A 27,174-nucleotide genomic window follows, 5' to 3' on the forward strand; every position below is an offset into this window, starting at 1 on the left:
TCTTTTCCTTGATTTCTTTAAGAGAATTCTTCATTTCCTCTATAACAGCCTCTGTCATTTTCATAAAGTTGTTTTTAAGCTTGTTTTATTCTGCTTCATCTGCATTAGGATATTCAGGTCTTGTTGTTGCAGAATTATTAGATCCTAATGGTGCCATATTACTCTTTATGTTGTTAAATGTATACTTACACTGCCATCTGGGTTTAGGATAATTATATGAGTAGGTGTTGATTCTTGTGGTATCTTTGTTGGATGGGTCTTTGGGTCCTTTATTGTCTGTTTCCTTTATTGTCTTTTGGCCTGAATGGCCAAGGGTTCTGGTGATTGGCTGGTATTCAGGTTGAATAGGGTTGTCTCAGCTGAGGTTTGTGGGGGATTGGGTGCCTAGATCTAGCATATTGACCAGTTCTTCTGGCTGGTGAGGGCATTACTTGTGCCTATGGGGTCTGTTCTTCCAGCTGGTGTGGGTTTTGCCTGTGCCTGTTCTTCCAGCTGGTGTGGGTGGTGCCTGTGCCTGTAGGATCTGCTGATGTTGCTGGAGAGGGCTGTTCACAGGGAGGCTGCTCTTCTTCCACTTGGTGCAGGTGGTGCTTGTGCCTCTAAGGGCTCCTCTTCCAAATGGTGGAGGTGGTGCTTGTGTGGGCTGATGATTTTGTGGGGGGTGGTTGGCCAGGAGTAGTATGATGAGTTCGGTGGGTTTTGGCAACAGAGTCGGTCTTTGGTTACAGAGTACAGTGGGTGGCAGTGGTGGTGGTGTGGCCTGCCCACAGGATTCTTACCTGCTGGCTGCTGGGGCTGAGGTGGGAGGGAAAGGAGCACAGAATGTGCTCTGGGGCTTAGGGCATAGGGATTGGGGTAGCAAAACCATAACTCTTCTCCAGCTCTCAGAGAGTTCTGCATCCAAGTAAAAAGCCCACTAAATTCTAGCCTCTGTTTTGTTTGTTTGTTTAAATATAGCAACTGAATCCTCTTTATGTCACTCAAAAATTAAGGCCCTTTCCTTTTGCTTAAATGAATGGACTTTCAGGATGAACAGATATTTAAGAGGAACTAGAAACATGAAAGCAATATGCAAAGATAATAAAATAATTCCAAAGGAGAAAAAAAATTGAACAAGTAGGTGTTCATAAAATTAGAAATACGATTGTCAAAATACAAACAATGGCAAGTAGATAGACAAAAATCTCCAATAAAGTAAAATCAAAAAAGAGAATACATTTTAAACTGACTTTAAAAAACAATTAAAACAGAAATGTTAATGAATAAAAGATATTAGTATTCAGAATTAAAATCACTATTAGTATAAACAAAAACAGAACTCCACACAAAATGATCATTGTGACAATTTGGAGTGCAATGATAAGATGCTTGAAGCTTTTCCTGGAAGAAGTTGTTCATATATAAAAGAAGAGGAATTAGATGGACAATAGAGTAGGATAGTATCTTTAAAAGAGATCTAAGGGAAAGATTATTTTCAAGCTAGAATTTAGAGCCAAATGATGAATCAGCTTTGGGGAATAATAGAAAATATTATCAGCTATGGAAGACTCTAGCAACCACTGAATATGTACTAAAGCTGTTGGTTTAGTAGTGCCCTAACTAACTTCCTTGGCAACTTTGTTTTGTTGTTGTTGTTTTGTTTTGTTTTTAGCAAAAAACACCTTTATTCATGGAAACTATTCTTTGACATTCATTTGTTATTATGAACAAATGTTTGGTCCTGAAAATAAACTAACTCATTCCACATGGCAACTTTGTTTATAAGTTAAGGTAGCAGTAAAATTTGTAGGGTCATTTTGTCTATCCTACTCTAGCAAGTACTTTCAGTTTCAAGTTCCCTATTTCTTTGCCATAGCTGTCTCATTCCCATTTTACAGGTCTAATTGGATGCCATAGGAAATCAGTCTACTGGCATGTGATTGGAATGGGCACTACCCCTGAAGTACACTCAATATTCCTCGAAGGTCACACGTTTCTCGTGAGGAACCACCGTCAGGCTTCCTTGGAAATATCACCAATAACTTTCCTTACTGCTCAAATACTCTTGATAGATCTTGGACAGTTCCTGCTATTTTGTCATATCTCTTCCCATAAGCATGGTACTACTATTTTGGATATTAAAAATGAATATTATAAAATATTTTATTCTAATATTAATGAGATTTCCTGGGCAGTGTACAATACAATGTGTTGCAGAAATGCTGTTATAGAGTTTAAGATTATGTTAGACTTCAACTGAAATCTTCTAATGTTAAGATTTTTATCTTGAGTATATAAGGACTTTATTGTTAGTACAATAGTATTGTGGGCTTTTAGTTAAATATCTGTGACAGAAGGAGGAGACATAGTTTAGGAATGAATGAGATGGGAAAAATGGAGAGTATGTTATTGGTTTCTCAGCCTGACTCCATTAACTAGGCTTCAGTAATCTGGGAAGAGATGTTTTCATGAGAAATATAGGGAAATGAGGTGTCACATGATGTTTTCAAGGACTATTTTGATGGAGGTTTTGCAAAGGAGCAAAGATCCTGTGAACAAATGTGCCTACAGTATCAATTCCTGGTCACATGATGTTTTGGGTAGTAGTTGTGCAGATTCATATCAGATAATCCTTTTACTTCCATTTTCTTCTTGTATATTCTTTTTCAACCTAACCAACCTAATAACTCTGTCTTAGTTATGTCCATTTAAGGCTTGGCCTATTATATTGCCAGAACAGAATATCAGAAATAGGGTAATTTATAATAAACAAAGTTATTATCTCACACAGTTCAAGAGACCAGGAAACACAATATCAAGATATTGTCATTTGATAGGTGCTTTCTTTCTGTGTTACAGTAAAGGAAAATGATACACATGGCAGAGGGGCAAAAGAGAGAGAGGAAGAGAGAGAGGGAGGAAGGAGAGAAGCAATCTTCTGACATTGTTTGGGTTGTCTGACTGCAGATGGCATGGAAGCTTATGTCAAAGTAGATAGCTGCCCTGAGGAACCCCAATGGCAAAAGAAAAATAATGAGGAAATGGAAGATTATGATGATGATCTTGATTCAGAAATGGACATGTTCATACTGGATGATGATAATTCTCCTTTTATCCAAATTCGCTCGGTTGCCAAGAAGTACCCTAAAACTTGGATACATTATATTTCTGCTGAGGAAGAAGACTGGGACTATGCTCCTTCAGTTCTCATCTCTAATGATGGGTAAACACCTTTGGACTCTTGGTACTACCCTCCCCTATGCTCAAATTCTTCTTACTTATTCAAACCAACAAATACTTAAGCCATATTTAAGAGTTAATATGTCATAGGATCAAATGGTAAGGGTGTTTGCTAGCTACCATTCCATCACTGTGGCAAAATACCGAAATTAACAACTTTTACGTGGGAAAGGTTTGTTTTGACTCATGGGTTTGACTCATAGAATTTTCAGTCCATGGTTGCTTGACTACGGCTTTGGGTTTGTGACAGTGCAGAAATTCATAATAAAAGTGCACAGTGCAAGGGGCCTGTTCCATATATAGAACAAAGAATAGATAAACGGGGCCTGAGGTTCCAATATCATCCATTCAAGGGCATACCCCCAATGACCTTGTCGCTAGGCTCTAACTCCTAAAGGTTCCATCACCTCTCACTAATTCCATATCCTGATGACTAAGTCTTTAGTACATGTGCAATCTGTGAAGATTCATAGAACATTAGATGTTAGCATAGGTAAGCCTAAGACTACTTATACTTCTCTCACTCTTTGCTTTGAGGAAATCATATTAGAATTGGATTTTTGACTATCTAAAATTTTTTATCCTTACACTTCACCTTTTTGCCTCTCATACAGAAATTATAAAAGCCAGTATCTGAGCAATGGTCCTCATCGGATTGGTAGAAAATACAAAAAAGTCAGATTTATAGCATACACAGATGAAACTTTTAAGACTCGTGAAACTATCCAGCATGAATCAGGAATCTTGGGACCTTTACTTTATGGGGAAGTTGGAGACACTTTGTTGGTAAGTCAAGGGAAAATAAGAGATTGCTTTAGAAAAAGAGAAGTTTCAAGTCTGGAGAGATGCTCAGTAGTTAAGAGCACTTGTTATTCTTGCAGAGGAGCTAGGTTTAGCTCTCAGCACTCACATGGCAGCTCACAACCATCTGTAACTCTAGTTCTAGGGAATCCAAAGCCCTCTGCTGACTTCCATGGGTACCAGGAATACATGTTGTACACATACATACATACAGGCAAAACACTCATATGCATAAATAAAATAAATCTTTTTTTTAAAAAAATCTAGAAGGGTTTGAGTTTCTGTGATCCTTCAAAATTTGGTCTTATCTCCAATGGACAGAATCTTTTAAAAATTATGAATGTTGCACAAATAAAATATACTCATATTTAATGAGTATATGGAATAAAAATATAATGTGACCAATCACACTCTCAACTTCTTTTAACTACTCACTATTTAGACTGATGCATACATATACTTCCAAAACTTTCTCCATTAAATGTTTTTCCTTCATTAACTTTTAAAATAGAAATCATACCCTCAGATATAGAGGTAATCTTCAGACATCTTCAGTACTATTTCCATGTTACAGTTTTTTTCTTTTTTATTCTTCTTTAAAGCTCTTGTAATCAGACAGTGTCACCTGCTGTAGGTGTAACCAACTGTCTTATTAAATAAACACAGAACCAATGTAAAAGAGAAAGCCAAGAGGTCAGAGCTCAGAGCTAAAACCTTACCCTTGCTCCTGCGGTGCTCCTACCTCTCCGAAAGAGAGCTACTTCCTGTGTGTTTGTCTTTAATATAGTCTTTCTGTTCTGCCTTCTCATTGGTTGTAAACCCAAACACATGACTGCCTCGTCACTGCCTGTAAGTACAGCCCTCCAGGTCTTAAAGGCATATGTCTCCAATGCTGGCTATATCCCTGAACACACAGAGATCTACCTAGCTCTTCTACCACGTGTTGGGATTAAAGGCATGCACCACCACTGCCACACTCTTGCTATGGCTCTAATAGCTCTGACCCCTGGGCAACTTTATTTATTAACATACAATTAAAATCACATTTCAGTACAAATAAAATACCACCATAACCTGCCACCCTTGCTTGAGGCTATTTATTGCCTTCCTTGTTATACCTACTTATTAAGTGATAAATCTTATAACCTGAACAACTGTCTCTTCCTCCAGTGTTGAGGAATTAAGTGCCAAGAAGACAGAAAGACTGAAGAAAAGTAATGTCCTTAGCAGACACCCAAATTTCACTTCATGTAGGAGATGTGGGCAAGACTTACTGAAGTAATTCAAATTGAAAGGATCATAACAAAACTAAGCAGCTACCTAATCTTCCTTTTCATGAAAAGAATGAATATATTGAGTTTTATTAAGGGCTCAGACTCCTGTAATGTGGATATAGGAAGCTTTTGATTTTCTGGAGCTAGGCTACAGTTTGCTTGTTGATCCTAGTCATCTTAGAAGTTGATCTCATATCTCACCTATATTTTCAGATTATATTTAAGAATCAAGCAAGCCGACCATATAACATTTACCCTCATGGAATCACTGACGTCAGCCCTCTACACTCAAGGAGATTGCCAAGAGGTAAGTAGTATCTCAGTTTATAGGTCTTTCTTGATGTAGATACACTTGATGTACAACTCCAGCTATTGACACACAATTTTTTTTGTTGTTGTTGTTTGAGACAGGGTTTCTCTGTGTAGCCTTGAAGCCTGTCCTGGAACTTGCTCTGTAGACCAGGCTGGCCTTGAACTCTCAGAGATCTGCCTGCCTCTGCCTCCCGAGTGCTGAGATTAAAGGTGTGCACCACCACCATCACCACCACCACCCACCTGACACACAATTTTTACAATAATTTTACATAATTCTTCTTTGCTTTTTCTAAACATTGATTCTAAAGATAATAAACCTAAAAATAGTATTTGTATCATTTTAGTAATGCAAGGTCAAGGTCATTTTATCAATTTATTTACCATAGAACTAGGTAATATGCTGTGGTTATTTTCTTGCCCACAATCCTAATCATTTTGTTATTAAAATAAAATAGATTCTTCTATATGCAAGAATATTCAAATATTCTTATTTTTCTGTTATTTGTAGTAAGAGGTAAATTTGTTCAAACTAACATGTTAAGAAAACATGGCATGGGTGAGGGAGAAATGCCTGCCTCCCCAAACCCTCCCATCCTCACCCTCACCCTCCCTACCCTTTGTTGCCTGTGGCAGGTGGGAAAGCAGGTCCTGAGATCATGAGAGCAGGAGAGCTGGCCCTGTCCCTCACCAGCTGCAGCACTTGGGATAGCATGCCCTGCACCTCAACTGGGCAACACAGTAGAGCTGGCCTTGGTGGTATAGGTGTGTGTGAGCCAGGCCTGAAGGTGAACCTGTCCTGCCCCTTGTTGCTTGTTGCATATGGTGAACTAGCCAGGACAGTGCTGGAGAGCCCACCCCAGTGGTGAGAATGAGGGAGAGCTGGTGAGCTGACCAACCCTGCAACCACCCAGGCCCAGAACCAGGACCCAACCCAACATCCACCCCATTTATGATCTGCTGGAGTATGTGAAGGGGCCAGTCCTGCAGACCCAAAGCTGCAGGATCTCCATGACACAGGCAACAACAGGATATCCCAGAGGAGTCCCAGTGAGGGCCCAGTATAGATAGTGTAGCAGAGACCAGAGGTCTCAAACCAGACCAATGACTCATTGAAATGAACACTTGCAAGCAAAGATATATGAACTAAAGGGTATACTGTGTGGCTTACTGTGTCACAGTACAGCTTCCACGATGAAGTTTTTCTTTTATTTCTTTTCTCTTAAATTTTATTTTATATTTTTTGGGGTGGCGGGTTTGCAAGGGCAGAGGGCAGATACAAAGAGATGAGGAGATGAATGGGATCAAGATGCATGATGTAAAAACCACAAAGAATCAATAAAAAGTTTTTTAAAAAACATTTCCTGGACCCATTTTTATTGTATAAAATAATTTTTTGAATCTTTAGTTTATAGTAGGTGTCATTTTACTTTCTGTTTACTGAAAATTTTCACATATGGGTTAGTAGTTCCCTTGAAATAAAAACATAATTATTGTTAAAAGGGGAACTTTAGATACATTTAACTTGACAGAATTTACTTGAGAAAAGTAATAATTCATTAATTTATTTTGGACTACAAATGATTCAGAATGCTCCACCTCACCACACATACCCACAGACTGTATTTACAGACAGAGAACAGAAAATGACATAGAAATAACGTGATTAAATGCTGCTAGCAGTTGTCTTATATGGTGTTTTCACAGCTTCAGCCTTAAATGGGCTGGAGGTTTAGCTGTTATGATTTGCTAAGACTCGGCTACTTGTTACAAGAGTATACTTCCAAGTTAAAATTGTTTATATAACAAGTTAGGTTGCAGTTTCTATGCACAGGAACCTTTAACACAAAGTTGAAACACGTATAGAGGCAGGTTTAGGCCAAACTTAATTCAACATTACTAAATATATATAGCTTGCTATACTCTAATTGATCTATTTCTATTTTGGATGTGGGTAGGTATAAAGCATGTGAAGGATTTGCCAATTCATCCAGGAGAGATATTCAAGTATAAATGGACAGTTACTGTAGAAGATGGACCAACTAAATCGGATCCACGATGCCTGACCCGCTATTATTCAAGTTTCATCAACCCTGAGAGAGATCTAGCTTCAGGACTCATTGGCCCTCTTCTCATCTGCTACAAAGAATCTATAGATCAAAGAGGAAACCAGGTGAGATCTTCCCCTACCAAGTATTAAGTTTGAAACTAAAAGTGAAATAAAATGCCTATGAACTTAGAGATATTCCCTATACTCTCTTAATATAGGTACCTCTATAACCTCTAGAAACTATAACCCAATAAAAGTGATTAAGCTGAGTTCCACTTAGCTTTTATTAAATTGAGCTTTCTAAGAAACTTGCCTTTTGGATAAACAGAAAAGCCAGGACACTAGATTCTTTCTATAATACTCAGTCCCAATCTGGGATTTTGCTTCCCCTCAAGGATCTTGCCCATTTTTACCTGTCCAGTTGCCACCTACATTTAGATGGCCAATTTTATTTGAGGCAGGGTTTAAGGTGTCCCAAGCTGGCCTTGAACTACTTATGTAGCTGAATATGGTTGTTGACTTCTGGTCCTCCTGCCTATACCTTCTGAATACTGGAATACAAGTGTGTGTCAATTTATGCCCAGTTTGTGCAGTACTGGGGATCAGGCCCATTGTTTTGTGCATGCTAGGAAAACATCTACCAACTGAATACTCTCCCAACCTCTGTAATTTTTTAAACCTACAAATTTATGTCTATAGGCTATGTTTCTCTCCTAACATCTCATCATGAATGAATCAAAAGCACCTTAAAATTAGCCATGTAGGTGACATATGCCTCCAATCTCAGTAAAGGGGGGCTGAGTTAGGTGAATTTTGAGTTCAGGGACAGCCTGGAATACATAGGAACTTCTAGGCCAGCTTCTCCTATGAGCAAAACCCTGTCAGAAAACAAAAGTAGTACATATGTAACATCTACAACACTATGTGACATTTAGTAAGGAGCAAATATTTGTTGAATAAAATAGAGAAAAATATAAAACTATTTTGATCATTGTTAGCACTATTTCCACTGCTTTAGAAAATTATGTAAACTGGCCAGTAATGGCACATGCCTTAATCCCAACACTCAGGAGGTGAATCTGTGAGTTTAAGGCCAACTTGGTCTACAGAGTGAGTTTCAGGACAGCCACATCTGTTACACAGAGAAACCCTGTCTCAAAAAACCAAACCAAAAAGAAAAGTTGAGTCTAGACTAGCTAAATTCCTTTAATCTTTATGCTGAGAATTACAGTTACAGGTTTCCTGTACATCATTAGGTTATACAAAGCTTCAAAAGAGCTTTAGATTAGACCAGGTGCCTTGCTATCACAAGGTCACACAGCTGAACTGCCTAGCTAGGTTGTAAATACAAACACAGCCCTATTATTACTAGCTAGCAAATGATTTAGTCCTTTCACCCATTCCTGACCTCAATTTGTAAAAATATATTCTGACTAGTCAAGGTTACAAAAAATAACTTAACTCTAGCCCCTAATGAGGGCTACAGGTGTTCTTATATAATCAGAAGTTACATACAAGATAGGAAAATATATTTCAAGATTTAAAAATGCTTTTATTATCACTGTGCTATTGCAGAATGTCCTAGTGAGCTCATATTAAGGCAAACCTGAGTTCCTACCAAAGCATTTATGACACAGCTCTCTTTCTGTAAACACTTCTAGAAAGCCCGGCATTTCTGCTAATCACAAAATGTTAGATAATGTAATGACTGATATATTTGCTGCTGCAGTTGTACTTTACAGTCAATTAAGAAGTTGAGATTTACGACTTGTAAGTATAGGGATGACTCTGTTTCTTATCATTTACTGAACTGTGACCTTAAAATGTAACTCCTATATTCAACATAAAAGTTTCTCTTAAATATATATAGCTGTAAAAATAAAGAGAGAGAGTGGGTGGTGGTGGTGCATGCCTTTAATCCCAGCACTCGGGAGGCAGAGCCAGGCAGATCTCTGTGAGTTCAAGGCCAACCTGGTCTACAGAGTGAGATCCAGGACAGGCACCAAAACTACACAGAGAAACCCTGTCTCAAAAAACAAAAAACAAACAAACAAACAAAAAGAATAAAGAGAGAGACTTCATAAGAAAATAGACAGAGAAGCCTAGATGAAAAAAGAGAACAAACACAGAAATAAAGTTACCATCTACCATGGATAGTCTTTCTGTAGGCTGTGAATATGTGTTGCTACCATTGGTTAATGAAGAAGCTGCTCTGACCTATGGCAAGACAGGTTATAGCCAGGCAGGAAATCCAAGGAAAGATACAGGGAGGAGGAAGGCAGAGTGGGGGCAGACATGATCCAGCTGCCCAAGGAGCAACAAGATGCCAGCAGACCGGTAATGCCAAGGCCATGGGGCAAAATATAGATTAATAGAAATGGGTTAACTTAAGATGTAATAGCTAGCTAGCAATAAGCCTAAGTCATAGACCAAACAGTTTGTAATTAATAAAGCCTCAGTTTACTTGAGACTGAACAGCTGTGGGACTGGGCGAGACAGAAACTTGCAGCTACAACCATCAGAGCATGTATGTTTCTTCCTATACCCCTCAGATAAAAAAAAAAAGCTATGTTTCACTGTGATGCAGCTTTTTCTTTGAGCCCTATTCTGCAGCCCTTGGAGCTGGTCTCCTTGGGCTGTAATATAAATTCTTACTAGTTGAAGGCATTTCATAGGTTTAATGATCAAAGTACTTAAGTGAAGGTATAACATATGGTATACAAATCCAGAGTAGTAGGACTTTGAACTTAATATTTGGATATGATTAAATATCTGTCCTAAGAATGTTTCATAATTGGCCGGGCGGTGGTGGCGCACGCCTTTAATCCCAGCACTCGGGAGGCAGAGGCAGGTGGATCTCTGTGAGTTTGAGGCCAGCCTGGGCTACCAAGTGAGTTCCAGGAAAGGCGCAAAGCTACACAGAGAAACCCTGTCTCGAAAAACCAAAAAAAAAAAAAAAAAAAAAAAAAGAATGTTTCATAATTGTACTTTTCCCACCATCTTTTGGAAGATGACTGACATAGATATTCTCCAATTTTCTCTTCAGCGTTTTAGCTTTTGCAACTATGGGTTATACAAAATGAAATTTACACATATGAAATTTAGACATTAAATCTTATACTCAATTAGCAGGTGAAACTCATGAATTTGGCTCACTATACAAAGTGCTATTCTAAGATAATGATTTTTTTTAGAACAAAATCTTTAAGGTATCAGTATTATTCATTGTTCATCCTGTCATATCTGAATTCCTTTTTATATTTTTAGTTTACTATAAGCTGGTAGGCTTATGGAAAGATAGTTGCAAGATAGGAACTTAGGAATGGTTTGATTTTATTTAACCTGGATGACTTATCTTTAAGATCCATATTTCTCTACATTAAACATGGAGAAAATGAGGCTATAAACTGTACCAGTATATGATCTTGGGTCCAGAAAGAATGAAATTTACTAGATCCAGCTACTTTCCTGCCTTGAGGTTGCATTAGTTCTAAACATATATTCATCATTCAAAGTGCCTATCTCTCTTCCAAGACATGCCATATAGTGACTGTTCAGAGGAAATGAATTGAGCCAAAGGATGAGTATATGACATCCCTCCATCCTGCACAGCTAGCTCCTACCTACAATATGAGTGGCATTTCCTTTTCCCTTTTCATATATGTTATTAACAGATGATGTCAGACAAGAGAAATGTCATCCTGTTTTCTCTGTTTGATGAGAACCAAAGCTGGTATATCACAGAGAACATGCAACGCTTCCTCCCCAATGCAGCTGATACACAGCCCCAGGACCCTGAGTTCCAGACCTCCAACATCATGCACAGTAAGTAAAGAATCACTTATAGCTGGGTGGTGGTGGCACACACCTTTGATCACAGCACTCGAGAGGCAGAGGCAAACAGGTCTCTGAGTTCCAGGCCAGCCTGGTCTACTGAGTGAGTTCCAAGACAGCCATGAATACACAGAGAAACCCTGTCTTGGAAAACAAAAACAAAAACAAAAAAAAAGAATCATTTACATTTAATGCACATCTGGTAAAGGGAAATTGACAGCCCCAACTGATGTCTAAATAATATCTGTTATGAATGGACTGTAAATAAATAACTGTGACCATATAATGCATATTTTAAAAATCCACTAACCACTTTTCCTTTCAATATTTATTTGGCTACCCTGGCCTTTTAATTTGTATTTTATCTTATATTACTCCTTTTCACCAACTATTCCATACCAAGATAACTCATTTCTTTTTCTTTTTTTTATTAAGAGATTTTCTATTCATTTTACATATCAACTATGGATTCCCCTGTCCCCCCTTCTCCCACCTCCAGCCTTCTCCCCTAACCCCCCCCCATTCCCACCTCCTCCAAGGCAAGGTCTCCCATGGGGAGTCAGCAGAGCCTGGTACATTCAATTGAGGCAGGTCAAGCTCCTCCTCCCTGCACCAAGGCTGTGCAGTGTCTCACCATAGGCACTAGGTTCCAAAAAGCCAGCTCATGCACTAGGGACAGGTTCCGGTCCCACTGCCTGGGGGCCCCCTAAACAGTTCAAGCTAAACAACTGTCTCACTTATCCAGAGGGCCTAGTCCAATGCCATGGGTGCTCCTCAGCTATTGGTTTATAGTTCATGTGTTTCCACTAGTTTGGCTAGTTGTCTCTGTTCTTTTTCTTTTTTTTTTTTTTTTTTTGGTTTTTTCGAGACAGGGTTTCTCTGTGTAGCTTTGCGCCTTTTCCTGGAACTCACTTGGTAGCCCAGGCTGGCCTCGAACTCACAGAGATCCGCCTGGCTCTGCCTCCCGAGTGCTGGGATTAAAGGCGTGCGCCACCACCGCCCGGCCTGTTCTTTTTCTAATCATGGTCTCAATATCTCTTGCTCATAGCATCCCTCCTCTCTCTTGTTGATTGGACTCCTGGAGCTCCACCTGGGACCCAGCCATGGATCTCTGCATCTGGTTCCATCAGTCACTGGATGAGGGTTCTATGATGTCAGTTAGGGTATTCAGCCATCCAATCAACAGAGTAGGTCAGCTTAGGCACCCTCTCGACCATTGCCTGTAGTCTATTATGGAGTCATCCTTGTGGATTCCTGGGGACCTCCATAGCACTGTGGTTTTCCTTAGTCCCATGGTGTCTTCATTTATCATGGTATCTCTTTGCTTGTTCTCCCACTCTGTTCCTGACCCAGCTCGGACCTCTCGCTCCCCTAAGCTCTCTTTCCCCTGACACTTGCCCTCCATTACGCACCCTTACCCCAGTTTGCTCATGTAGATCTTATCCATTTCTCCATTGCTGGGCGATCCCTGTATCTATCCTAGGGTCTTACTTACAAGCTACTCTCCCTGGAGCTGTGGGTTGCAGTCTGGTTATCCTTTGCTTTACATCTAGTATCCACTTATAAGTGAGTACATACCATCTTTGTACTTCTGAGTCTGGGTTACCTCACTCAGGATGATATTTTCTAGTTCCAATCATTTGCCTGCAAACCTCATGATGTCATTGTTTTTCTCTGCTGAGTAGTACTCCATTGTGTATATGTACCACATTTTCTTTATCCATTCTTCAATTGAGGGGCATCTAGATTGTTTCCAGGTGCTGGCTATTACAAATAGTGCTGCTATGACAATAGTTGAGCATTTGTCCTTGTGGTATGATTGAACATTCCTTGGGTATATGCCCAAGAGTGGTATAGTTGGGTGTTGAGGGAGATTGATTCCCAATTTTCTGAGAAACCGCCACACCGATTTCCAAAGTGGCTATACAAGATTGCATTCCCACCAACAGTGGAGGAGTGTTCCCCTTGCTCCACATCCTCTCCAACATAAGCTGTCTTTGGTGTTTTTGATCTTGGCCATTCTGACAGGTGTAAGATGGTATCTCAGAGTCCTTTTGATTTGCATTTCCCTGATGACTAAGGATATTGAGAAATTCCTTAAATGTATTTCAGCAATTGAGATTCTTCTGTTGAGAATTCTCTGTTTAGCTCTATGGCCCATTTTTTAATTGGACCGTTAGGTATTTTGATGTCGTTTATATATTCTGGATATCAGCCCTCTGTCAGATGTGGGGTTAGTGAAGATCTTTTCCCATTCTGTAGGCTATTGTTTTGACTTATTGACCATGTCCTTTGCCCTACAAAAGCTTCTCAGTTTCAAGAGGTTACATTTATTAATTGTTTCTCTCAGTGTCTGTGCTGCTGGTGTTATATTTAGGAAGTGATCTCCAGTGCCAATGTGTTCAAGACTACTTCCTACTTTCTCTTCTATCAGGTTCAGGGTAACTGGATCTATGTTGAGGTCTTTGAGCCACTTGGACTTAAGTTTTATACATGGTGACAGATATGGATCTATTTGCAATCTTCTACATGCTGACATCCAGTTATGCCAGCACCATTTGTTGAAGATGCTTTCTTTTTTCCATTGTATACTTTTGGCTTCTTTTCGAAAATTAGGTATTCATACATGTGCAGATTAATGTCAGGGTCTTCAATTCGATTACATTGGTCTATATGTCAGTTTTTACACCAGTACCAAGCTGGTTTTACTACTGTAGCTCTATAGTAGAGCTTGAAGTCAGGGATCGTGATGCCTCCAGAGGTTGCTTTATTGTACAAAATTATTTTAGCTATCCTGGGTTTTTTTTTTTTTTTTCCATATGAAATTGAGTATTGTTCTTTTTAGGTCTGTGAAGAATTGTGTTGGTATTTTGATGGGGATTACATTGAATCTGTAGATTGCTTTTGGTAAGATTGCCATTTTTACTATGTTAATCCTACCTATCCATTCGCATGGGAAATCTTTCCATTTTCTGATATCTTCTTCAATTTCTTTCTTCAGAGACTTAAAGTTCTTGTCATGCAGGTCCTTCACTTGCTTAGTTAGAGTTACCCCAAGGTATTTTCTATTATTTGTGGCTATTGTAAAGGGTGATGTTTCTCTGATTTCTTTCTCAGCCCATTTGTCATTTGTATATAGGAGGGTTACTGAGTATTTTGAATTAATCTTGTATTCTGCCACATTACTGAAGGTGTTTATCAGCTGTAAGAGTTCCTTGATCAAATTTTTGGGGTCACGTATGTATACTATCATACCATCAGTAAATAGTGAAAGTTTGACTTCTTCCTTTCCAATTTGTATTCCCTTGATCTCCTTTTGTTGTCTTATTCCTCTAGCTAGAACTTTGAGTACTACATTGAATAAATATGGGGAGAGTAGACAGCCTTGTCTTGTTCCTGATTTAAGTGGGATCGCTTTGTGTTTCTCTCCATTTAATTTGATTGTGGCTGTTGGCTTGCTCTAAATTGCCTTTATTGTGTTTAGGTATGTTCCCTGTATTCCTGATCTCTCCAATACCTTTATCATGAAAGGGTGTTAGATTTTGTCAAAGGCCTTTTCAGCATCTAATGAAATGATCGTGTGTTTTTTTTCTTTCAGTTTGTTTATATGGTAGATTACATTGACAGATTTTTGTATGTTGAACCACTTTTGCGTCTCAGGTGAAGCCTACTTGATCATGGTGGATAATTTTTTGATGTGTTCTTGGAATCTGTTTGCCAATATTTTATTGAGTATTTTTGCATCAATGTTCATGAGGGAGATTGGTCTGTAATTCTCTTTCTTTGTTGCATCTTTGTTTGGCTTGGGAAGCAGAGTAACTGTGGCCTTATAAAAGCAGTTTGGTAATGTTCCTTCTGTTTCTATTGTGTGGAACAATTTAAAGAGCATTAGTATTAACTTTTCTTTGAAGATCTGGTAGAACCATCTGGTCCTTGGCTTTTTTTGGTTAGGAGACATTTAATGACTGTTTCTATTTCCTCAGGGATTATTTCTGGTGATATTTTAATTGTGCTTAAATGTGATTTTATTTGTATGTTAATAAAGTTTGCCTGGAGATCAGAGGTTATTAGCAAGCCAGGAACAGAATTCAGGTGGTGGTAGCCCACGCCTTTAATCTGATCACATGGCAGGCAGAGTCTCTGTGTGGTCAAGGACACAGCCAAGCATGGTGACCCTTGAGTCTTTAATCCCAGTACCAACCATAGAGACCAGGAAGCATGTATAGACAGGCAGTGACGAGGAAGTCATGTGGCTGGGCTTAGAGCCAATGAGGAGGCAGAACAGGAAAGCAATAAAACTCAAGATACACAGGAAGAAGGTCTCTCTCTCTCTCTCAGAGGAAGAAGGACAGCAGCGAGTGGTAAGATAAGGTGGTCTTGGCTCTTCACTAGTGCTCGAATCTCTTGGGCTTTTAAGTCTTTATTTGGCTTTGTGTTTCTTATTTAATAAGACCGTTGAGCAAATGGAAACACATGAACTATGAACCAAAGGCTGAGGGGCCCCCAACTGGATCAGGCCCTCTGAATAGGTGAGACAGTCGATTAGCTTGATCTGTTTGGGAGGCATCTAGGCAGTGGTACCAGGTCCTAGGCTCGTTGCATGAGTTGGCTGTTTGAAACCTGGGACTTATGCAGGGACGCTTGGCTCAATCTGGGAGGAGGGGACTGGACCTGCCTGGACTGAGTCTATCAGGTCGATCCCAGTCCTCGGGGGAGACCTTGATCTGGAGGAGGTGGGAATGGGGGGAGGGGAGGGGGCAGGAAGGGAGAGAACAAGGGAATCTGTGGCTATTATGTAGAACTGAATAGTATTGTAAAATTTAAAAAAAAGACCATTTAGAATTTCATCTACAGTTATTGGTCTATTTAAATAGTTTATCTGGTCTTGATTTAACTTAGGAATGTGGTACCTATCCAGAAAATTGTCCATTTCTTTTAGATTTTTCAATTTTATGGAGTACAGGTTTTTGAAGTATGACCTAAACATTTTCTGGATTTCCTCGGTGTCTGTTGTTATGTCCCCCTTTTCATTTCTGATTTTGTTAATTTGGATGTTCTCTCTCTGCTTTTTCGTTAGTCTGGATAAGGGCTTGTCTATCTTGTTGATTTTCTCAAATAACCAACTCTTTGTTTCATTGATTCTTTGTATTGTTCTCTTTGTCTCTATTTTATTGATTTCAGCTCTCAATTTGATTATTTCCTGGTGTCTATTCCTCCTGGGTGACTTTGCTTCTGTTTGTTCTAGAGCTTTCAGATGTGCTGTTCAGTCACTAGTGTGAGATTTCTCCAACTTCTTTATGTGGGTATTTAGTGTTATGAATTTTCCTCTTTTTTTATTTTTTTTTATTTTACAACACCATTCAGTTCAACCTAATAGCCACAGATTCCTCTGTTCTCCCCCTCTCGCCCCCTCCCCCTCCCCCCAGCCCAACCCCCATTCCCACCTTCTCCAGATCAAGGTCTCCCCCTAGGACCGGGATCGACCTGGTAGACTCAGTCCAGGCAGGTCCATTCCCCCCTCCCAGACTGAGCCAAGTGTCCCTGCATAAGTCCCAGGATTCAAACAGCCAACTCATGCAACGAGCCCAGGACCCGGCACTGACACACAGCTGCCTCTCAAACAGATCAAGCCAAATGACTGTCTCACGCATTCAGGGGGCCTGATCCAGTTGGGGGCCCCTCAGCCTTTGGTTCATAGATCCTGTGCTTCCATTCATTTGGTTATTTGTTCCTGTGCTTTATCCAACCTTGGCTTCAACAATTCTCGCTCATATAAACCCTCCTCTTTCTCACTAATTAGACTCCCAATGCTCCACCAGGGGCCCAGCCATGGATGTCTGCATCCAGATTCCTCAGTCCTTGGATGGGGTTTATGGCACAACTATCAGGGTGTCTAGCCATCCCATCACCAGAGTAGGTCAGTTCCTGCCGTCTCTCGACCATTGCCAGCAGTCTTTTGAGGGGGTATCTTTGTGGATCTCCGTGGGCCTCCCTAGCTCTCTGCTTCCTCCCCTTCTCATGTGGTCTTCATTTACCATGGTCTCCTATATGACCAACAGTCCAATTGAGAAATGGGCTTTAGAACTAAACAGAGAATTCTCAACAGAGGAAACCCAAATGGTTGAAAGCCATTTAAGGAATTGCTCAACATCCCTAATCATCAGGGAAATGCAAATCAAAACAACTCTGAGATACCACCTTACGCCTGTCAGAGTGGCTAAGATCAAAAACACTGAAGACACTTTATGCTGGAGAGGATGTAGAACTAGGGGAACTCTCCTCCACTGCTGGTGGGAATGCAAGCTTGTACAACCACTTTGGAAATCAATATGGCACTTTCTTAGAAAATTGGGAATCAATCTCCCCCAAGATCCAACTATACCACTCCTGGGCATATACCCAAGAAATGCTCAATCATACCACAAGAGCACTTGCTCAGCTATGTTCATATCAGCATTGTTTGTAATAGCCAAAACCTGGAAACAACCTAGATGCCCTTCAACTGAAGAATGGATAAATAAATTGTGGCCCATATACACAATGGAATACTACTCAGCAGAGAAAAACAATGACATCATACGGTTTGCAGGCAAATGGATGGATCTAGAAAAAATCATCCTGAGTGAGGTAACCCAGACTCAGAAAGACAAATATGGTATGCACTCACTCATAGGAAGATGCTAGATGTGGAACAAGGATGACTGGACTGCTACTCACATCACCAGTGAGGCTACCTGGAAAACGGGACCCCAAAAAAAGACACGGAGAAATGGACGAGATCTACATGAACAACCTGGTCATGAGTGGGAACAATGAAGGGCGACGGTCGAGGGAAAGAGAGTGGGAGATCCTAGCTGGATCAAGAAAAGAGAAGGAGAACAATGAATTTTCCTCTTAGCACTGCTTTCATAGTGTCCCATAAGTTTGGGTATGTAGTACATTCATTTTCATTGCCCTCTAGGAAAGCTTTAATTTCTTTATTTCTTCCTTGACCCAATGGTGATTCAGTTGGACATTACTCAGTTTCCATGAGATTGTAGGCTTTCTGTAATTTGTGTTGTTGTTGAATTCTAACTTTATGTCTTGGTGGTCTGATAAAATACAGGAGGTTATTGCAATTTTTTTGTATCTGTTGAGATTTGCTTTGTGATCAAGTATGTGTTCGATTTTAGAGAAGGTACCATGGGGTGCTGAGAAGAAGGTATATTCTTTTTGTTAGGGTGGAATGTTCTGTAGATATCCATTAAGTCCATTTGAGCCATAACATCAGTTAAGCCCCTTATTTCACTGTTAAGTTTGGATCTGGCAGATCTGTCCATTGTTGAGAGTGGGGTGTTGAAGTCTCCCACTATTAATGTGTGGGGATTTAAGCGTTAGTAATGTTTTACTTTTACATATGTGGGTGTCCTTGTGTTTGGGGCATAAATGTTCAGAATTGAAACTTTATCTTGGTGGATCTTTCCTGTGATGAGTATGTAATGTCCTTCTTGGTCTCTTTTGATTCATTTTCATTTTATTTTATTGGATATTAGGATAGCTACACCAGCTTGCTTCTTAAGACCATTTGATTGGAAACACTTTTCCCAGCCTTTTACTCTGAGGTAGTGTCTATCTTTGAATTTGAGTTGTTTTGTTGTTTTTTTTTTTTGTATGCAGCAGAAGGATGGATCCTGCTTTCATATCCATTCTGTTAGCCTGTGTCTTTTTATAGGTGAATTAGGTCCACTGATATTAAGGGATATTAATGACCAGTGGTTATTCATTCCTGTTATCTTTTGGTGATAGTGTGTGTGTATTTCCCTTCTTTGGGATTTCCTGCTGTGGGGTTATCTTTTGCCTGTGTTTTCATGGGTGTATCTGACTTCCTTAGGTTGGAATTTTCCTTCTAGTGCTTTCTGTAGGGCTAGATTTATAGATAGGTATTGTTTAAATCTGGTTTTGTCTTAGAATGTCTTGTTCTCTCCATCTATGGTGATTGAAAGTTTTGCTGGTTATATTAGTCTAGGCTGGCATGTTGCTAGAGAGCTTCTCTCCAAGTTCCCCAAGCCCCGCAGTCTCACAATCCACTTATAAAATAATCACTCAGACGCTTATATCACTTATAAACTGTATGGCCGTGGCAGGCTTCTTGTTAACTGTTCTTTTATCTTAAGTTAACCCATTTCTATAAATCTATACCTTGCCACGTAGCAGGTGGCTTACCAGCGTCTTCACATGCTGCTTGTCCTGGCGGTGGCTGCAGTGTCTCCTCAGCCTTCCGCTTCCCAGAATTCTCCTCTCTCCTTTTCCCACCTACTTCCTGCCTGGCAACCTACTTCCTGCCTGGTCACTGGCCATCAGTGTTTTATTTATATAGAGAGCAATATCCACAGCACTGGCATCCATAGTCTCTTAGTGTCTGCATTACATCTGTCCAGGTCCTTCTGGCTTTCAAAGTCTCTATTGAGAAGTCAGGTGTTATTCTGATGGGTCTGCCTTTATAAGTCACTTGGCCTTTTTCCTTTGCTGCTGTTAATATTCTTTCTTTATTCTGTAGGTTTAGTTGTTTAATTATTATGTGGCAAGGGGACTTTTTGGGGGGTCTAGTCCATTTGATGTTCTGTAATCTTGTATCTTCATAGGTATTTCCTTCTTTAAGTTGGGAAGTTTTTTTCTATGATCTTGTTGAATATATTTTCTGTGCCTTTGAGTTGGTATTCTTCTCCTTATTCTATCCCTATTATTCTTAGGTTTGGCTTTTTAATGGTTTTCCAGATTTCCTAGACATTTTGTGTTATGACTTTTTTGGCTTTGGTATTTTCCTTGACTGACGAAACTATTTCCTCTATTGTATTCTCTACACCAGAGATTCTCTCTTCCATCTCTTGAATTCTGTTGGTTATGCGTGCATCTATGTTTCCTGTTCATTTACTCAGATTTTCTATTTCCAGAATTCCCTCTATTTGTGTCTTCTTCATTGTTTCTATTTCCCTTTTCAGGTCTTGAACTGTTTCCCTCACATGTTTAATTGCTTTTTCATGATTTTCTTGGATTTCTTTAAGGGATTTATTGATTTCTTCCAATTTTATTTGTCTTTTCCTCAATTTCTTTATTAATTTCTTCCAATATTTTGTTTGTCTTTTCCTCGATTTTATTTTTTATTTTTTCTTGAAAGGCCTTGAGCATCCTCATGAAGCTATTTTTAAGGTTGCTTTTTTTCCTGCTTCTTCTACCTTGTGATGTTCAGGTCTTGCTGTTGGAGGAGGGCTAGGTTCTGGTGACACCATATTGCTCTTTTTGTTGTATGTATTTTTGCCTTGATGTCTGCCCATCTCCTCCTCTAATAGGTATAAGAGGTGCCTGTATCTGAGCGAGTTGCTATTGGTCCACTCTGTGCTTGTTGTGTCTGTGTCTCAGGGGGCCTCTCTGAGTCCAATCTGGTCTCTTGATCTAATTAGAGCTGGGAGATTCTGTATCTCAGGGAGCTGCTCTTGGCCTAACCCAAGCTAATTGATTCTTTGAATCACAGAGCTGCTCCTGGTCTTATCAGGGCTTTTGGTCCAGTCAGAGCTAACAGATTCTGTGTCTCAGGAAGCCTCTCTTGGTCCAATGAGAGTTGGTAGATTTTACATCTCAGAAAGCCACTCTTGGTCCAATGTGAGCTCTTGTTCCAATGAGAGGTGGTGGTTTGGTTTCCGTGCCTCAGGAAGTTACTGGAGTCACAGGCAGGTGGGTATCAGGGCAGGGTGTGGAACTTGTAGATTGCAGGGTACAATGGGATTTTTTTTGGCGGGGGGGGGGGGGGGGGGGGGGGGGCTTCCCATAGGAGTTTTCCTGCTGGCTGGCAACTGGGGTAGAGTTAGGTAGGAGTTCCCAGGGGCAGGCTGTGTCTCAGGGCCTGGGTCCCAGGGGCAGGACTCTCTGGGTGTGAGATGATTCACTCACCTCTTGGTCCAATGAGAGCTGGCAGTTTGGTTTCTATGCCTCAGGAAGTTACTGGGATCATAGGCAGGTGGGTATCAGGGCAGGGTGTGGAACTTGTAGATTGCAGGGTCCGATGGGGGGTTTCAGTGAGGGAGGCTTCCCACAGGAGCTTTCTCTGCTGGCCAGCAACTGGGGCAGAGTTGGGTGGTGGTTCCTGGGGACCCAAATATTTTCTTATTATTATATAATCATATACTACATACATGGTATTAACCTTTCTAAAATGTTAGATTTATCTCTTCACTGTCTGAGATCAAAGTGTCAGAAGACTTAGCTTCTTCTTCAGTCTCTCTTTAGCTTTTAAATGTTGTCTTGTCCCTATACCCTTGCATGATCTTCTTTCTGTACCTGTCTTTCTGTATTGTATCCATCTCTTCTTATAAAGAACTTAGGATCTACACTAATAACCTTATTTGAACTAATTTTCTCTTTAAAGACCTATTTCCAAATACAGTCACATTTGAAAGTATTGGAATTTTAAGCATCAACATGAAAATTGGGGGGACACAATTCAGCATATAAATTATTCATGTGTATTTTTATATATAAATGCATATCTGAATAGCTAAAACATAGTACAAATTTAATCTTACTATACTACTAGGAAAGGATTCTATCAGTGAGACAGATAACGTGGCATACCTATCAAATTGCAAAAGCAGGAGACCATTATTACTAATGGGTATGGGTAAAAGGGGACTGTCATACAGTACTAGTAGGTAACACTAATAGTTCTTTTGAAGACTACCTTACATATTAAATTTTTTGAGTTTTTTTAATTTTATAATTTAATTTAATTTTAATATCAGCCATGGATTACCTTGTTCTCCCCCCTCCTGCCCCCACTTTCTCCCCCATATTAAAATTTTAAATATATGCTTTTGAAGTCCTGATTCCTAATGGGATGGAATAAGCACATATCACCCTGTCTATTTCATATAATGTAACTATAATTCCTAACCAAATCTTGGAAAAGCTGCCTAAGAACAGAACCTTTAAAAGTTATGTTGTAGGTTATACTCACCTTTCACTATGTGCCTTCTATCAGAATTCTATGCCCCTTATCTCCTAATGTCAGTCCTTAGCTTCAAGTTGAGCTGTGCCTCACATTTAATTTGAATTTCTGATAATAGTTGCCTATTATATTCTAGAGCCATAGTACTTTATTCTCCCTTCTTCTAAAACTTTTGGTGCTTGATGTTGCATGAATCCTAAATGGTCTCATAAAAAAAATTGGAGCCAGATATCAGGGTGAAAGTTGAAAAATCAGAGAAGTAGAGCAGCCACAGCTACCACCTATTGCCTCACCAACTCCTCTGCCTGAAAAAAGTGTGAGTTCCCGCCTCCTCTCACCTTATATTTCTTTCTCTGCCCAGCTATATCACTTCCTGTCTCAAATTTCCTAGTGCTAGGATTAAAGGTGTGTGATCCCAAGTGCTGGAATTAAAGGTGTATGCCACCACTGCCTAGCTCTGTTTCTCTCCTAGACTGAGTCAATCTCGAGTCGTCCAGGGTAGCTTTGAACTCACAGAGATCCAGATGGATCTCTGTCTCTTGAGATTAAGGTTAAAGGTGTGCACCACCATTGCCTGACCTCTGTGGCTAACTCTGTGGCTGGCTCTGTCCTCTGATCCAGGCAAGTTTTATTTATTAGATCACAAACAATATATCACCACATTTTATAGTCCCTTCAATTACATTTACATTTTTCATATACTCAGAGACATGGATTATTTTGTCAAAAGTCTGATTCATAGTATTTAATTTAGATGACACATAATTTTTTTTCTTCCTCTTCATTCCAAGGTCATGATTTTGTTGTTGATTTTTCCCCCACCTGACAGAACATTGCATTTTATTTATTTCCTTAGTGTAGTATAAACTAGATATCTATGATTTTATTTTTCTATCCATCACTTCTCTATTTCCTACTACAGCTCATTTCAAATATTAGGGTAAGCACCTGTCTGGACAGTGAAAGTATATTATTTTAATAGAGACAATGTTTAAAACAAGAGAGAGAGATGGTTACATAGAGTCTAAAAAAGTAAAACTGGTGTATTAAGGTTCTTGGTTATAAAATGAATCGCTCTCTCTCTCTCTCTCATATATATATATATATATATACTTGAGAGCTGTGGAGAAATATGTTTGTGTGGCTTCAGACTCCTACTCTATAGTATATTGTTATCTCTAGCAGGCTAATGTTGTAACATTCCCCCACCTCCAGTTGTTCATAGTTCACAAAGGACATGTATTAATCCATGTGAAAGCTACTTTTATAAATGATGTAAAATGATGTGGAATGTATTTTTCCAAATGGACAGTTGTATTTTCCATAATCATTTACCAACTAGGTCATTATTTTACCTATTTTCTGAGATGCTGCCCTTTTCATATATATTTAAGTTCTACTTATATCTGTGTCAGTTTCTGAACTTTGTATTTGTTTGATGTATTTGCTTATATTAATAATGCATTTAAGGGAGCTGGAGAGATGGCTATTCTAGTTTTATATTGTGGCTATGATAAAACAATCTGACCAAAAAAAACTTGGAGAGAATAGGGTTTATTTGGCTTACATTCCAGGCCACAGTCCACCACTGATGGAAGTCAAAGCAGGAACCTGAAGACAGAAGCCAAGGGGGAACATTGACTGCTGGCTCCCTCACTGGCTCACTCTCTGGCTCATGCATAGCTAGCCTTTTATATATCCTAGGACTGCCTACTTGAGGAATCATGCAGCTTACAGTGGAATGGACCGTCTTACATAAATTCATAATCAAAACAATCCCTCACAGATATGCCCACTGTATTAGTCAGGGTTCTCTACAAGAACAGAACTTATTGAATGAATCTTTAAATAGAAAGGGGATTTATTAGAATGGCTTACAGGCTGTGGTCCAGCTAGTCAAACAATGGCTGTCTACCAAGGGAAGATCTAAGAATCTAGTAGTTGTTCAGTCCATAAATCTAGATTTCTCATCTGGTCTTCAGTATATACCACAATCCCAAAGAAGTAGACTCTGATGCCAGTGAAGAGCTTCCTTTTTCCATGTCCTTTATATAGGCTGCCAACAGAAGGTGTGGCCCAGATTAAAGGTAGATCTTCACATTTCAAAAGATACCTTAGAAGATCTAGATTAAAAGTGGGTCTTTCCATTTCAAATAATTTAAGAAAAAAATCCCTTACAGGTGTATCCAGCCTCCTGGGTTTTAGTTAATTCCAGATGTAGTCAAGTTGACAAGCAAGAATAGCCATCACACCCACAAACCAACCTGAGCTAGGCAATTCCTCAATTGAGGATTCTCCTCTTGGATGACTATCGACTTTGTCAGGTTGACAATTAAAGCTAACAAAAACAATTGCTCAATAGTTAAGATGGTGTTCTGCTTTCAGAGGACCCAAGAGTTTGAGTCCCAGCACCCACATTGGGCAGCTCACAACTGTCTGTAATTCCAGCTCCAGGGAATCTGACATCCTCTTCAGGCAGCTGCAATCATGTACACATTGTGCACACATACACCCCCACACAAATATAGGTAGAAATAAAAATCTTTAAAAATGATTCATTTTAAATTTTATTTTGTGTGTATGTGTGTATGAGAGAAAAGAAAGAAAGAAAGTGACAGAGACGGGGAGATTGAATGTGTGCTGGCATGATGATTCCACAGTACATTTGTGAAGGTCTGAGAACAATTCTCTGGAGTTGGCACTCTACTCTTACTAATTATTTTCCACTTGAGAATAGGTTGGAGGTATCATCCCCTATTGTTTTTAATAACTCATCATATATTTCCTTTGAATAAAGATATGTGTTGTGATAACCAGTATCATGAAATTCTGGACACTTCACACTGATATGATACATTTTGGTGTCTATATTTTAGTTGTGACTGCCACTGCATTTTCTTCATATGATACAGAGACCTAGTATTTAGTATTTAGTCTTTTGTTTCTTTGAATCTGGAGCATTATACAATGCTAACATTGATTATTTGTTTTGAGTTTATCTATATAAGTTACTTTTTTTCAATGCAACTAATAATTTATAGGAAAATGCTTTGAGATTTTATAAATGCTTTGTTCCTCATCAAACTTTACATAGTGTACATCCAAATCTCTCTTTATGTGACTCTCTCTCTTTCCTTACTTTGGGATTGGAGTTGGGTGATTAAATATTAACCATCTACCTGATTGATAATTATTTTCTGTGGTAAGGTAATGATCATAACATGTAATAATTTTCTAATTGTATCCTAACAATCATAATCCAAAATAATAAATCCAGATATAGCTGAATCTCTTGTTCTACATTTCTTTTGTAGGCATCAATGGCTATGTTTTTGGTAGCTTGCAGTTGTCAGTTTGTTTGCATGAGGTGGCATACTGGTACATTCTCAGTGTTGGAGCACAGACAGACTTCTTATCTATCTTCTTCTCTGGATATACCTTCAAACACAAAACGGTCTATGAAGATACACTTACCCTGTTTCCATTCTCAGGAGAAACTGTCTTTATGTCGATGGAAAACCCAGGTTCGCTATTTATATTATCATTTCACTAACAACTGTGAATGTTTCATTGTTCTTTTACCTTGTATTTGGACAGGTAGTAAATATTTCAAGTGACTTTGATTTGTGACTTTGGTGATTGGAAAGTATTATAATGAGGAACAAAGAACTTAGAACTTGGTTGAGATATTGACAATAAAGACAACCACATAAACATAAATAAGATATTTCTTCTAAGTTTAATTAGTATGTATAAATAATACTGCTATATGTACCTTTGTATATAATCTTTATGTATAATACTTTCAAATGTACATTTCATTCATTCTTTTAAAACATTTATTAAGGATCTTCTATATGCCGGGCACTGTAGGCATTGGTAATATATGACAGTACCAACTCAGTATTGTTGCTTAGTGTTACAGTGCTTGCCTACTACACATAAGTTACTGTATTTAATTCTTAACATTGAAAAACAAACAAAAAAGCAGCAAATTAGCCTTTCCTGTAAAAAATAAATAAAAAAGACTTCTTTATCTGTCATGAGTCATAATTTTAAGTATGTTTGCTAAATGGTAGCAGTGGGCTCTAGCTTGCTAATAATTTCTAAAACTTGACTTAGTAGATCTTCCAGTACCAACCATGAAGTTGGTTGGTTACTTTGCTCCTGAAATACTGTTTTTTTTCTGGCTTCTAAGAAAACACTATCTTTGGTTCTCATTTACTGATATCTTTGTAGGCTCTCTATTTTAATCTGTACACCTTCAAGCATTTTTCCTTATTTTCATTTTCAATAGTTTGAATATTATGTTTCTATGCTTGGAGATGGAGGGAGAGAGGGAGAGAGAAAGAGAGAGAGGAGAGGGGGGTTAGTTTATTTTATGTGGTGTTCTCTTACCTCATTATGTAATTTGGTGTCTCATCGATTTTGAGAAATACTTGTCTACCTCTTTAAAGTACTTTTTCTGACCCTCTTCTCCTTGTAGAGTTATAGTTATCTATATGTATATTGTTTTTGTTTGTTTTATTGGTTTTTACTGTTTCCCCTCCTAGTTTTCCAGTTTAGTTAACTTATAAAATTTATTTCATTTCATATAATATTCATAATATTCAGTTTTTGCATCTGGTTCACAAAGTTTATTCCAAGCCAGTTATAAAACCACCATTAGATGAATACTCTTAGTCAAAGAATAAGTCTTCCAGATC

The 27,174-nt window shown here is 39.0% G+C and overlaps 1 protein-coding gene across 9 annotated transcripts in view; it reads left to right on the forward strand.

The window, feature by feature from the left end:
• F8 (coagulation factor VIII) overlaps positions 1 to 27,174 on the forward strand; it is a 166,674-nt gene that overhangs the window by 43,101 nt on the left and 96,399 nt on the right. For all 9 annotated transcript variants that reach the window (XM_042268902.2, XM_076562461.1, XM_076562459.1 and 6 more), the window contains 7 exons: positions 1,878 to 2,099; positions 2,947 to 3,202; positions 3,834 to 4,005; positions 5,508 to 5,601; positions 7,565 to 7,779; positions 11,331 to 11,481; positions 25,783 to 25,992. In XM_042268902.2, the coding sequence (XP_042124836.1) occupies positions 1,878 to 2,099; positions 2,947 to 3,202; positions 3,834 to 4,005; positions 5,508 to 5,601; positions 7,565 to 7,779; positions 11,331 to 11,481; positions 25,783 to 25,992 (1,320 nt within the window). The remainder of the gene's footprint in view (positions 1 to 1,877; positions 2,100 to 2,946; positions 3,203 to 3,833; positions 4,006 to 5,507; positions 5,602 to 7,564; positions 7,780 to 11,330; positions 11,482 to 25,782; positions 25,993 to 27,174) is intronic.

This window comes from Peromyscus maniculatus, chromosome X, assembly GCF_049852395.1.
Source record: "Peromyscus maniculatus bairdii isolate BWxNUB_F1_BW_parent chromosome X, HU_Pman_BW_mat_3.1, whole genome shotgun sequence".
NCBI classification, from domain to species: Eukaryota; Metazoa; Chordata; class Mammalia; order Rodentia; family Cricetidae; genus Peromyscus; species Peromyscus maniculatus.